This window comes from Leucopleurus acutus, assembly GCF_964270905.1.
Source record: "Leucopleurus acutus genome assembly, chromosome: 20".
NCBI classification, from domain to species: Eukaryota; Metazoa; Chordata; class Mammalia; order Artiodactyla; family Delphinidae; genus Leucopleurus; species Leucopleurus acutus.
Window position 1 is genome coordinate 49213145 of NC_139162.1, and position 13198 is coordinate 49226342.

A 13198-nucleotide genomic window follows, 5' to 3' on the forward strand; every position below is an offset into this window, starting at 1 on the left:
TCAGGGAATTGCCTCCCTGGAGGAGAGGCTGAGAGCAGACAGCACTCGAGTGACAGAGAGATGGTGAGGGAAGCAAAGAGACGACAGAGACAGAGACACTGAGAACAGAGACACAGAGATAGAGAGACATCTATCCAGACCCGAAAGCCAGACTGAGAGATACAGAGGCCTATAGCCAGAAAGACAAAAAAGCGGAGACGGAGCCTGACGCCCGCAGCCGCAGGGGTGGGGACCCCGCAACCCGCGACCCCGCCTTCTTCCCACCCACCCCCCGCCCCACGCCAAGACCCGGCCGCTCCGGGCGCCGCGGGGCTGGGAGGGGGCGGGCGCGGGGCGCGGCGCGGGCGGGGCGCTCTGCAGGCTGCACCGCGGGACGGCGGGAGCGGCGGCGGGTCCAGGAAACCCCTGGGGCGGACGGGTGGCCCCGGGGGGGCCGGGGGCGGGGAGGCAGGCTGTCGGCACCGCCCGGGCCGACAAAAGTCCCTTCAGTTCAGCCGGCAGCAGGGGAAGTCCCGGCGCTCGGCGCAGCCACCCTCCCGTGCCGCCAACCCAGCCGCACTCCGGCCGCCCGCTCGGCCGCCGTCCCCGGCGGCCCCATGCCCCGATGCCCCGCGGGGACCATGGACGAGGGGCCTGTGGACCTGCGTACCCGGCCCAAGGCCTCCGGACCCCCAGGCGCCGCGCTGCCGCTCCGCAAGCGCCCTCTGCGTGCGCCCTCCCCAGAGCCCGCCGCCCCCCGCGGCGCTGCGGGCCCCATCGTCCCCCCGGATCCCCTCCGCGGTGGCTTAGACACGCCAGCGGTGCCTGCGCCCCCCCACGGCCTGGCCCGGCCAGAAGCAATTTACTACCAGGGTGAGTGGCTTCCGCGGGTCATGGCCGGGTGGGGGCCAGGCAGTGCAGAGGGTCACTACCGGAGCCAGGGGCAGAGCTCCGACGTAATATACGGGGCCTCGGGCAGCTGAGGGACAGAAGCCAAGGTCCCAAGGGCACAGATATGGGGTTCCTGGGGAGCTGGGCGCACAGCCTGAGGTCCCAGGGGTGCAGATATGGGAGCTTCAGGGAGCAGTGCCTTGGGACACAGGTATCAGGGTTGTAGGAAGGCTGGGTGTCAGGGGGCCCTGAGGGATAGAGCCCAGGGTCCGAGTGCCACATATAGGGAGCTAGGAGACAGTGCCCAGCAGTACAGAAATGGGTTCTCAGGGAATCAAGCCCCAGGAACACAGAATTATAAACTCTTCAGAACCCAGATATCTAGGGTTATAAGGAATCAGCACTTGGACCCAAGAAACTGGGGTCTTGGCATCCCGAACTATATGTGGGGTCAAAGGAAGTCAGGGGCACAGAGACTGGGGTTCTAAGGAGACAGATATTAAGGATCCGCGGATGTCAAAATCTCGGGAACCAAGATATCGGGAGACGATGGGAATTAGGAGAACAGCGTTGGAGTTCTGAGCACCCCAATATCTGGGATCACAAGGACCCAAGGAGACCGATCCAGATACCAGGGGTCCTTAAGGAGCCAGCAGGCCAGAGATCTGCGGTTCTGAGCACCCAGTTCTGTGTGCTTGCAAGTGACCAGTGTCTTCGCTGGGGTCACAAGGTCAGGTGGCCTTAGGGGGCTTGGGCTCAGTCTAAGAATTGGGGGCAGGACTGGGGAGTTCTGGGACTCAAGGATTTAGAGCCAGGAAGAAGGATTCAGGGGTCTCTGGGCAGAAGGCCTCAGGGTGTCAAGGCCTGGTATTGGACATGCAAGGACCAGGAAACTTGGGGGTTCAGGAATGGGAACCCCCAAGGACCAGGAGATGACAGAGAAGGCCAAAATCCATTTTCCGGATCCTGTCTTCATCCCTGACCTCCAGGAGGGGGTGGCCCCTCCCACAGCTGTGCCCACCTCACGATCTCGGAGTGACCCTCAGAGCTGCAGAGACCCCATGCCTAGTGCCTCCAGACCTTTGCCCAGTTTCTGCACCTTCCACCCCCTCAGAGTACAGCTTCAAGCTGTGCATCAGGAGGCCGGTCACAGCCTTCTCCTTTTTTCCTATTCCCCCCATGAGAACCTGGGCCTCAGTTTTCCCCATCTGTGTGATGGGTGGATATGGATTTGCCTGCTACCATGGTCCCTTCCAACACTTTGATCTGAACATGTTTCTGGCAGCACTCCCTCTCCCCAAACTCTGTACACATTCACCCCACACCCTACATCCAGTGCTTCATCCATCCTTACCTCCGTCAGCCACAAATTCACTCAGCAAACAGGCCCTGAGGTCCCCCTGCTGAGTGATGATGGGGGTTCAGTCCTTAAGGGACTCTCTGCCTAGTGGGAGATGGGGCATCAGACACAAGTAAAGATGTGACAGTGAGAGTGTCCAGGGCTGGGGCGGGGGGTGGGCTGGGGGAAGCTGCGGGAGCCCAGAGGAGGGATGCAGTAGAGGAGTTTGTCTTGCACCTTGAGGACTCAGTAGGAGATGCAAAAGGGACCTGGGAAAAAGGGCAGGTGACACGCAGTAGCGAAGGCCGGGAGGTGGGGGGTGGGTTGAGGATCTGTGGGCTTGGTCTCACGCATGTCCTTTCTCTGCCCAGGACCTTTACTGTCCCTGTACCCCACCCCAACGATGGGCTCCCCCTTTCCTCTGCTGAACCTGCCTACACCCCTGTACCCCATGATGTGCTCCATGGAACACCCCCTGTCGGCTGACATCGCCATGGCCACCCATGCGGACGAGGACGGAGACACGTGAGTGACAGTCCCCCATTCATGGAGGGCAGTAGGGAGTGGGGAGACCAACCTTCCACCCACCTCACCCACCCACCACAGCACAGGGGCACTCAGCGTGGGCTTTCAAGTTACCTGCACCTGAGTTAGAACCCTGTCTCCACCGCTGTGTGACTCTGAGCAAGCCCCTTTCCCTCTCTGGACCTCAGTTTCCTCTTCTGAAAAATTGGGCACCCTGAGAGCACTTACCTCCCAGGACTGTTTTTGGAGCAGTGGGCTTCAACTGTTTTATCAAAATCCCAAACTGAGGAAGACATCTCACTGACCAATTTATTCTACGAACTATACATGTTAAACTCCTAGCACTGAGCCTCGCAGATTGCCTGTTCCATATGTGTTAATTACTGGTATTATTATCGTTATTGCTTTTTACTAAACCCAGCACATACACGCACATATAAACTTGAAATAAAAATTGCACAGAACAAAACAACACTCACCCTTACGACTTGGGATGTACTTTGGGATTTTCTATTCTAGTCTTATGTCATGGTTTCCTGGTCATAGCCCACTAACTTAACTTGACGACCCCTTAAGGTGACTTCCCAAATCTCATGGTTTTATCATCTGCCGTTTGAGGGGCCACGCTTCTGAGCAGCATGAAGCTGCTGAGAAATCCTGCACGGGAGGGCCTAGCACACAGTAAGCACTCGATATACTTGACCGCCATGGTTATTGTTATTCTATCAACCTCGGTTTGAATCTCAGCCGGCCACTTTCTCACCCCTCTCTACCTCAGTTTCCCCCTGTAAAAACAGGAAGCATAAGATGAGGGTCTCTGTGAGGCAGAAATGAAATGATTTCTATAAAGCGATTGTCTGGGAATGGGGTTTGGGGACTGGAAACCGCAGGTGGAGATGGGATGGACAAGCCTATTTCTACAAGGAAAGGGGGGGCCTCCACCACTGGCTCCTGGGTGACTTCACATCCTCGAGCCTCAGTTTCCCTATTTGGAAATCCGGGCTCATAATCACAATTAGGATTCAGTGCAGTGATGTACATACACACAGTGCATAGAACGGAGGGGGGTGCACACGGTAGGTGCTCAGTACATGGGAGCGGCTTTTGGTTGGTTGAACGGAGCTCCCAGGGTTGTCGTGGACTTATCCTTGTGAACCCAAGCAGGAGGAAGTGCCTGAGATATACATATACAGGGCTCGGTAAAGCTAGTTCCCGCCCACTCTGGGTACGTCTGGGGTCATCAGTGAAATAGATTTAATTTGTATCCGTCCCCAGGGGTGATTTGTTTGCAACCTGTGAAAGCAGGGTGCAGAGGCGACCTGGCACACCAGTCTCCAGCCCCACACCCCAGCCGCCCTCCCCGCCCTCCCCGCTCTCCCCCAAAGCAAACACTTCTGCCTCAGCTGCCTGTTGGGGGAAATCCCTTCCCGCAGAACCTGACCGCAGCCCAGCTGCTCTGCCTCCCCCACGTCAGCACCCGTCACTCACTCACAGCCTCCCCCTCCTGGCGCTCCCTCTAACCTTAACCCCTTCCGCTGGGGCCGAGACTTTACCGGAATGGGCAGCAGGCACAGGCCAGGCGGGGGCGCGGGAGGGGGGACACGCTAGGTCTGGGTCCCCGGAACGGCAAAGCTATGGTTGGGAGGCTGAACTTCTAGGGATTCAAGGGAGTAAGATCTCAGGGCATTCGGACAACCTCCCCACCCCCCACCCCCACCCCCCCGCCACCAAGAAGTCAGGAGGCACTGGGGAGATGGAAGTCTGGGTCTCCAAGAGAGGGGGGAACGCGTTCTGAGTCCCAGAGAGCAGAGGTTGGGGGACTGCCTTCCGTGACCCCTGAGCGGGTAAGGAGCAGCGGGCGGGGCAGCTTGGGGATCTAGAACTCGGAGGGAAGGGGAAAGTTCGTATCCGCAATGAGTTAGGGCACCGTATTCCCGGGTCCCAAGAGATCTTGGGGATGGATGCCAAGATGTGGGGGTTAGGGAGCCAGCTGGAGTCGGAGCCCTGGAGGGTGGAGTTCCAGAGGGGTCCTCTGGCTGGAGAAGTTGGGGCCCTTACCCCCAGGGTAACTAGATCGCTTTGGATCAGGCTCCCCTCTCCGCCCTATTCGAGGATGGAAGTTGGGGTGTCCGGGTGGCCGGGGTAGATCCCCGACGGGACAGGCTTCCCTCCCCCGGGAGCAGGAAGCGGAGCCCCGCCCAGCAGACCTGTTACTGGAAGTCCGAGGGCTGGGCCGCCCCTCCCGTCCCCACTTCCTCCAGCCCCGCCCCACCCCCTGCGGCCCGCGCGTTTATGGGAACTCAGGCCTGGACGGTTTCTCTGAAATAATTTTCTCCCTCTGCCCTCACTTAACCCCTCCCGCCCCGAAGGGGACCCAGGCCGGGCGTCCTGGGAGATGCAGGGAGGGGAGGGAGCCCTTCCCAAGGGGGCCCTGGCCCAGCTCCGACCCCTCCCCCAAGATTTCTTTTTAAATTTGGCTGTCTCGGCTCAGGATCCAGGTTCAGCGTTACACCTGCATAATCTCCTACTGGGAGATGGGCGTTCTTGTAGGCTATACTTTACGGAGGAGAAACCCGAGGCTGTAAAGGGCCGCCTAGGCGCACAGCTAGAGAGACTTGTAACGCAATTTGCAGCGCCGGCCTACTCAGCCCTGGCAGAGCCTCCAGGGCTGCAGGATTTCTCTGCCTCCAGTACCTAGGGAGCTGGATTCTAGATGCAGATTCCACACTTGGGAGAACCGCGGTTCACCTCTCTTAGCCACACTCTGGTTCGTCAGCAAGCAGTGGTGGGTGAGAAAGAAGTTGCTCTGGAAAATGGCCTTTAAAGAAAGGTTGTAGGGACTGTGTACCTCCAGTCAGCCTTGTGCCCTCAGCGCTAATGTCCGGGTTCGGGACCCTGGGAAGGGGCAGGAAGTTTATTGGAAAGTGTTATCCAGATCGGTGCCTACAGAGATGGAGGAAGCAGGACTGCGCACAGGGAGAATTTGAGCTGCTACGTAGTTTCATCGGGGCCTCAGTTATCCCACAGGGAATGTTGCAGCTGGAGTGGCCTTCAGAGTTGGGGCCAGAAGCCCAGGCCTTCGACACCCACACGGACCAGTCACTGGATGCCATTGGGTGGCATCTACCCACCTAACCCCCATGACCTGGGCCAGCAGCTCTTTTCAGCGGAGGGTAATTCCCAGAGAGAGCTGAGAGCTGACAACCTTCCCAGAAGCTGAGGGAATGAGTCCTTCAGTCCAGAAGTGGTGTGTGTTGGGGGGACCTGGGTTGCGCAGTCCAGCTTCCCAAACAGTGACTAGTTTGTCCCACCTCCCTTCTGGGCAAAATACATACTCTTGGGATGGAGGCTGACCGTGATCTCCAGTCACCACTGATGGAGACCTTGATGGTGGTATCGAGTTCATCCCCACCCATTCCACAGATGAGAAAACTGTGGCCTTGAGTGGGGTGGGAATGTGGTTACCAGCTTCAAGGATGGCCAGGGATCATTGAGAGGGACTCATCTATTCAGAGCGTGTTTGTGGAGCACCTGCTCAGCGCCAGCCACTGTCCTAGGCACTGGGCAGTGATGGAAGCACACCAAACGCTCTACCCTGGTGGAGTTGACATTCTATCGGGGGAGATTCAGACAGGAAACAAGTAAAGTGTACCACATCAGGTGATGAACTGGAGGAAAATAAAGCCGGGGGTGGGGGAGGGAGCCGCTGCTGTACCATTTTAGCAGAGGCCCAAATGAGGGGAGCTAGTCCTGCAAGTATGGGGGGAAGACTCTTCCCAGCAGAGGGAACAGCCAGTGCAAAGGCCTAGGAGGCGAGCATGCTTGGTATATTGGAGGAACACCAAGGAGGCTAGTGGCCAGAGTGGGCTGAGGAGAGTGGACAGAGATGATATCAAAAGGAACTGAAGAGCAGGAAACAAGATCACACAGGGTCTGTGGGCCACGGTGAGGACTTTACTCTGAGGATTCTGTGCAGAAAAGGGGCATGACCTGACTTAGGGTCTAAAAGGGTCCCTCTAGCTGCTATGTGAGGGACAGACAGTAGAGCAGGATGGAAGCAGGGAGGCCAGCGAGGAGGGGACAGTCCAGGAGGGGAGATGGTGGTGCCTGACAGGATGGAGGGAGTGGGGGTGGGGAGCAGTGGTTGGATTCTAGAGACACTTCTAAAGTATCCTGCGCATTTTGGAGTTAGCACTGCTGAGAGTATGGAGGTGAGAGGTGACCAGCCTCTAACGCCCGTGATCCTCCACCCCCAGGCCACTCCACATTGCGGTGGTGCAGGGCAATCTACCAGCTGTGCATCGGCTAGTCAACCTCTTCCAGCATGGCGGCCGGGAGCTGGATATCTACAACAACCTCCGGCAGGTGCGGCTGGGGGCCTGGGGGCCTGGATCTAATGGGAGAGGGGTCTGGGAACCCGGACTCCTGTTTCCTACGGGAAGAAGAGCTGGGGGCCCTGACTCTTAAATCTAAGGGACGAGGTGCTCCAGATTTCTGGTTGCTGCCTAAGACTACAGCTGGGGGTCAGGACTCAGGAATTCTGAGGAAGGCAGGACTGGGACGCAGGGCAGGGAACGGGTCCCTCACAGTCTCTGTTCCCCAGACACCGCTACACCTGGCTGTGATCACCACTTTGCCGTCTGTGGTCCGGCTCCTGGTGATGGCCGGTGCCAGCCCCATGGCACTGGACCGCCACGGCCAGACGGCAGCGCACCTAGCTTGCGAGCACCGCAGCCCGGCCTGCCTGCGGGCCCTGCTGGACAGCGCGGCCGGGGGCACCATGGACCTGGAGGCCCGCAATTACGACGGTGAGCATCTACCCGGGCGCGGGGTGGGGCTGTCCGGCAGGACCTGGAGTCCTGAGGCTGCAAAGCCCCAGGCCCAGGTTTAACTGAGCCTCCCTCTCCTTCAGGGCTCACCGCCCTGCACGTGGCCGTGAACACCGAGTGCCAAGAAGCGGTGCTGCTCTTGCTGGAGCACGGCGCGGACATCGACGCGGTGGTGAGCGCGATTGGGCCGGGGGAGGGGCCAAGAGGAGAAGAGGGGGCGGGGCTTGGGTGGGAGAGAGCCCGAATGGGTGGGGTGGGGCTTGAAGAATCTAAGGGGATTGAGATGCTGGACCCAGCGGTTAGGACGCGGGCCGCCGGCTGTTTGGGCAGTGCTAGGAGACGCTTAAAACCTTCCCGCCCTGCCGCAGGACATTAAGAGCGGCCGCTCCCCACTCATCCACGCCGTGGAAAACAACAGCCTTAGCATGGTGCAGCTGCTGCTACAGGTGGGTAAGGCCCCTGCCCGTGGCCTCTCGCCCACCCTTTCCTCTGACACCACCCGGCTGTCGCCCCATCCCTGCCACCGACGCCGCCTTCCAGTTCTGGCTCTTGCTCTTGCTGCGCTTCCAGCCCCGACCTTTCCTTCTAGGCCTCGTTCTGTCAACCCTAGGACTTCACCCCTCCAGGCTACGAACTAGTCCCGGGTCTTCTCCCATCCCTCCTCCGGCCCCAAAACGTCCCAGGCCCCAACCACCTAGAGTCTTGCTGACCCTGCCTTCCGGCTTTGGCCCTGTCCCCGCGCTGTCCTTCCTCCCCGACTCCGTCCAGGATCAGGCCCAGACTCTGGACCCTTCCCTTCTCTGACTCCGCCCCTGCTTTGGCCGGGGCTGCCGAGTCCAGCTCTGGTTGATTCGGCGCCGCCCCTCCAATCCCGCTCTGTCCCGCCTTTGTTTCCAACTTCTACCCTTCTATCACCCAACCCCGATCTGGCCCCGCCCCAGGTTGTGAGTCCCACCCTCACGCCCGGCCCCGCCCCTCACTGTAGCCCCGCCCCCTGGGTTCCGCCCCCCCCACCCCGGGACCTGGCGGTGGTCCTGACCCGCGCCTCCCCGCCCGCAGCACGGCGCCAACGTGAACGCGCAAATGTACTCGGGCAGCTCGGCGCTGCATTCGGCCTCAGGCCGCGGGCTCCTCCCGCTCGTGCGCACGCTGGTCCGCAGCGGCGCAGACAGCGGCCTCAAGAACTGCCACAACGACACGCCGCTCATGGTGGCGCGCAGCCGCCGGGTGAGTGAGTGTGCGCGCTGGTGGCGGCGGGGGTTACAGGGGTTTCAGGGGTGTCTGTGCCCCAGCGCCGGTCCTCGCGGATGTGACAGGTGAGTGGGCACGTGCGTGCAGGGGATGCGGCGGTGGGCGTGTGCGCGTCTGTGCCAGGGCGTGGAGGCAAGCCGGTGAGCCTGAGGGCGTGGGTGTGAGTTCTAGACAAAAGAGTGACTGAGGCACAAAGAAAGGAAGTGACTTGTCCCCCTGCACGTACTGAGAAAGAGGCGGTGCTCCCTGAGCTAGGAGACCCCGTGAGCTAGGAGAGATGGAGAGAAGCAGGGCTGTGTGGGCAGGGGTGGCCTGGTGATGACCCCACCCCCGCATCGCCCCGCAGGTCATCGACATCCTGAGAGGGAAGGCCACACGGGCTGCTCCTGCATGCCAGCCAGAGCCCTCCCCTGACCGGAGTGCCACCACCTCCCCTGAGAGCAGCAGCCGCCTCAGCTCCAATGGTGAGAAACCGGCTCCCAACTTCCAGCAGCCCAGCTCCGCCCTCCCTCAGAACCCAGGAGTGGGGGTCCCCAGCCCCCTTCCCCCTGGATCCAGCCTCTCGCTGCCTTCACCCCTCCTCTCTCTTCTCTTCCCACAGGTCTTCTGTCAGCATCACCACCCTCCTCGCCCTCCCAGTCTCCCCCCAAGGACCCCCCTGGATTCCCCATGGTTCCCCCCAATTTTTTCCTTCCTGCCTCATCTCCACCGACCTTCCTGCCCTATGCCGGGGTCCTCCGAGCCCCTGGCCGGCCGGTGCCCCCCTCCCCAGCTCCAGGAGGTAGCTGAGAGGGATGGGGGGGCAGATCTCGGACTCATGAGGAGGGACCTCGCTGCCCTATGGGGTCGGCCCTCCTGGAAACTGTGAAGATCTCACTCTGCCCCCCCCCAATCTTCTGGACCAGGATTTGCACAGAGGCACATATATTTACCCATAACCTCCCCCCTCTTCTCAGCATGGATATGCCCCCATCTCGTCCCCACCCCCAGCCCGGGACTCTTACCCTATTATTCTCAGGCACCGGTCTCCCATCTGGAACTTCACCCAATCATTCATTTCCTTCTCCTCTCCCAGAGCTGGTGGAACCAAGGAACAGCCCTGCCCTCTGGCCTTTACCCAGTTCAGTAAGGAGGGAGAGATGGGCTGTAGCCAGGCACTGATATCAATGTAAATTATTAGGCTTTTTGGTTGAATTTCTTTTGTAATAAACTATTTTTGTACCATATCCCTGGCTTTGCTAGGCCTCTTTCATGAGGAGGTCTGGAGGGAGTGTGTTTGTGTGTGTGCCCACCTGGGTGCTGTATCCAGCTGACTCTGTGTGAGTCTCAGACTGACAGTGACATGTGTGGGCGACTCTAGGACTTACGGTGTGTTGTAAATGTTCTGTCATTGTGTCACTGTGCCATTGTTTCTGGGGACGACGTGAAGTGTGACATCTTTCCAGAGGATCCTGTTGGATTCCATAGTGCATGTGTGTGTGTGTCTGCTTCTGAAGGATTCTGCGGTTTGTGGGTCCCTGTGTACCACAGTTGGTTCCCCCCAATCGCGTACCTGTGGTAAACTGTTGATGCCAGTTGCCTCTGGGTCTCCGTGCGTGTAGCATTTGTGAGTGTTCCTAACATTGAGACCTGCGGTCATCGTGTGATTGTTTCTATGTGACTGCCTCGCTTGGTGTGTCACATTTTGATTCAGTGGCTCCAGGGCCCCCCTGACATACATATATATTTTTGACCGTCTGGACACGTCTCTTATGTATCAGTCAGGGTTTGCATTCATTTCCCGTTACCACAGTAACAAAGCACCACAGATTCAGCAGCTTAAAACAGCACAGGTTCATCCTCTTATAGTTCTGGAGGTCAGAAGTCCAAAATCAACTTGACTGGACCAAAGTCAAAGTGTCAGCAGAGCTGGTTCCTCCTGGAAGCTCTAGAGGAGAATCTGGTCCCTTGCACTATCCAGCTCCCAGAGGCCGCCTGCATTCCTTAGCTCATGGCCCCTTCCTTGTATCACAGCACCTTCTTGCTTCTATCTGTACACCTACTCTGATCTCCCGTTTCCCTCTTAGGAGGACCCTGTGATTCCCCCAGGTGCCCACAGATAATCCAGGATAATCTCCCCCATCTCAAGACCCTTCACTTCCTCACAGCTACCAAATCCCTTTTGCCATATGGAGTAACATTCACAGAGTTCCAGGGGTTAGGATGTAAATATCATCGGAGTCTCTATTCGATCAGAGAAGCAACATCACTAAGCGGTGGGTATATGGATAAGTGATTTTTACAGGGATTTGCCCGTTGGGAAGGGAAGATGGATGTACAATGGGGGGGGCAAGGACAAGCTGGAACCCCCAAGAAAGGGCTGGACCCCATGTCAGCCCCCAGTGCCTCCAGCCTTGGAGAAAGGGGTGTCCTTTGGGAGAAGTGGCAACCTTGGTCCCATTCTATTGGTCTTCTTGAGTGACCATGTGTTTGTGTTTCCGAGTGATGCTGAGTGTGGGTTTTTCAGTCTGGCGGGCCCTCCTTGGGCCTCTGGGTCTTTGTATGTCTTGGTGATTGTGAACATTTCTGCTGCGGTGACTCCACAACATGCTGTATCTGTGAGACCCACTGCCTTAACGTCTTCCTAGGAGACACTGTTGCGTCTAGGCTAGGGGTGTGTGCGTGTGTGTACACACACGCACACACATCCATGTACACGCACTTCTGGGGCAGCTCTGACTGGGTAGCCCAATTTTTTTTTTTTTTTTTTTCTGTACGCGGGCCTCTCACCGCTGTGGCCTCTCCCGTTGTGGAGCACAGGCTCCGGACGCGCAGGCTCAGTGGCCAGGGCTCACGGGCCCAGCCGCTCCACGGCATGTGGGATCTTCCCGGACCGGGGCACGAACCCGCGTCCCCTGCATCGGCAGGTGGACTCTCAACCACTGAGCCACCAGGGAAGCCATGTGCCTGTGCTTTTGATGCTGCCTCTGGGCTATGGTGTCCCTAGAGCTGCCTGATTTGGAAGACATGTTGGTTTCCTAGGGCTGCTGTAAGAAATGGCCACAAACTAGATGGCTCAAAATGAATTTATTCTCTCACATTTCTGGAAGCCAGAAGTTCAAAGTGAAGGTGTCAGCAGGGCCACACTCCCTCCAAAGGCTCTAGGGGAGGATCCTAGGTGGCCGCTGGCATTCCTTGGCTTGTGGCTGCATCTCTCCAATCTCTGCCTCCATCTTCACATGGCTTCCTCTGCTGTGTGTCTGTGTCTTCTCTTCTGGCTCTCATAAGGACAATTGTCACTGGGTTTAGCCCTAAACCCACCCAGGTAATCCAGGATGATCTCATCTTGAGATCCTAACCTTAAGTGCATCTGCAAAGACCCTTTTTCCAAATAAGGTCACATTTAAAGGTTTTGGGGGGTAAGGATGGGGACATATCTTTGTGGGAGGCCACCACTCAACCCACTACAGAGGGTGACTGTTGGGCCCCGCAAGCAGCTGTGTGTGAGAACTTCCCACGTGATAATCCCACCACATGAGCAAGGTCATGTGCAGTGACTGTCTCTCCAGCAGACCATGAGCCCTGGGAGGACAGTTTCCTCCTGCTGCCCTACCCACAGCAGCCAGCACACTGCCTGGCACGGAGCAGACCCCTGAGAAGTGATGGTGGAATGAGTGAGCCTCACCCACTCCCCATTGCATTATGGTGTCTGCGATTCTTTGTGGCTGTGTCTGGTCCCCTGTCACACTGTGTGACCAGTTTGGGAGCAAATATTAGCAGCCATGTATTGACCATGATGGTACCCATATTCCAGATGAGAAAACTGAGACTCAGAGAGAGCAAGTTGCCCATCGAAGGCCAGGTCTCCTGCCTCCTAGACCCACGCTCATAGTGGCTGGGCCCTCTTGACTCACAGGAAGGTCGTGTGTGGTTGTGCCTATTATTCTGTGTGTGCACACGCATGTGTGTGTGGAAAGGCTGCAAGATGACAGGTGGTGTGTCGTTGAGAGCACAGGCCCCGGAGTTAGAACTGAGTTCGAGTCCAGCCCTTCCATTCCCTAGCCATGTGACCTTGATCAGGCGACTTCAGGCCCCGAGCCTCCGTTTCCGCATCTGTAAAATGGGAATAATGCCCACGTCTGAGGGCCGATGGGTTGATGAGGATTTGATGAGAGTGTAGGTGCCAGCCCCATCACCAGCCTGGAGTGTGTGTCAAGATCTCCTTGTATCTGTGGGTCCAAGGGTGATGACCAAGAGGTGATGTGCCTCTCTGTGTGTGAGAAACTATCCCCCCGGTTCAAAAGCTGAACCCAGCCCTGACCTTGGTAACTTACTTCTCTAAAACAAAGGATCTGGCCTCTCCACACATGGAAACCCCCTCTCAGCTTCCTGACCTTGGGACTGG

General features: G+C 58.1%; 1 protein-coding gene across 1 annotated transcript; it reads left to right on the forward strand.

Moving 5' to 3' along the window:
* Positions 1-509: 509 nt before the first annotated feature.
* BCL3 (BCL3 transcription coactivator) lies at positions 510-9963 on the forward strand. Its single transcript, XM_082861863.1, has 9 exons — positions 510-852; positions 2581-2734; positions 6991-7099; positions 7338-7542; positions 7647-7735; positions 7932-8009; positions 8623-8790; positions 9161-9278; positions 9416-9963. Exons 1-9 carry the CDS (start codon positions 597-599, stop codon positions 9601-9603), a joined length of 1365 nt encoding a protein of 454 aa, XP_082717989.1. The 5' UTR covers positions 510-596; the 3' UTR covers positions 9604-9963.
* Positions 9964-13198: the final 3235 nt, after the last annotated feature.

Excerpts from the sequence above, each read along its gene's own strand:
- BCL3 (XM_082861863.1), top strand. The coding sequence starts at position 597 with ATGCCCCGATGCCCCGCGGGGACCATGGACGAGGGGCCTGTGGACCTG. Across the intron at positions 7,736-7,931 it reads GCGCGGACATCGACGCGGTG|GACATTAAGAGCGGCCGCTC; the intron begins GTGAGCGCGATT and ends GCCCTGCCGCAG. Across the intron at positions 9,279-9,415 it reads CAGCCGCCTCAGCTCCAATG|GTCTTCTGTCAGCATCACCA; the intron begins GTGAGAAACCGG and ends CTCTTCCCACAG.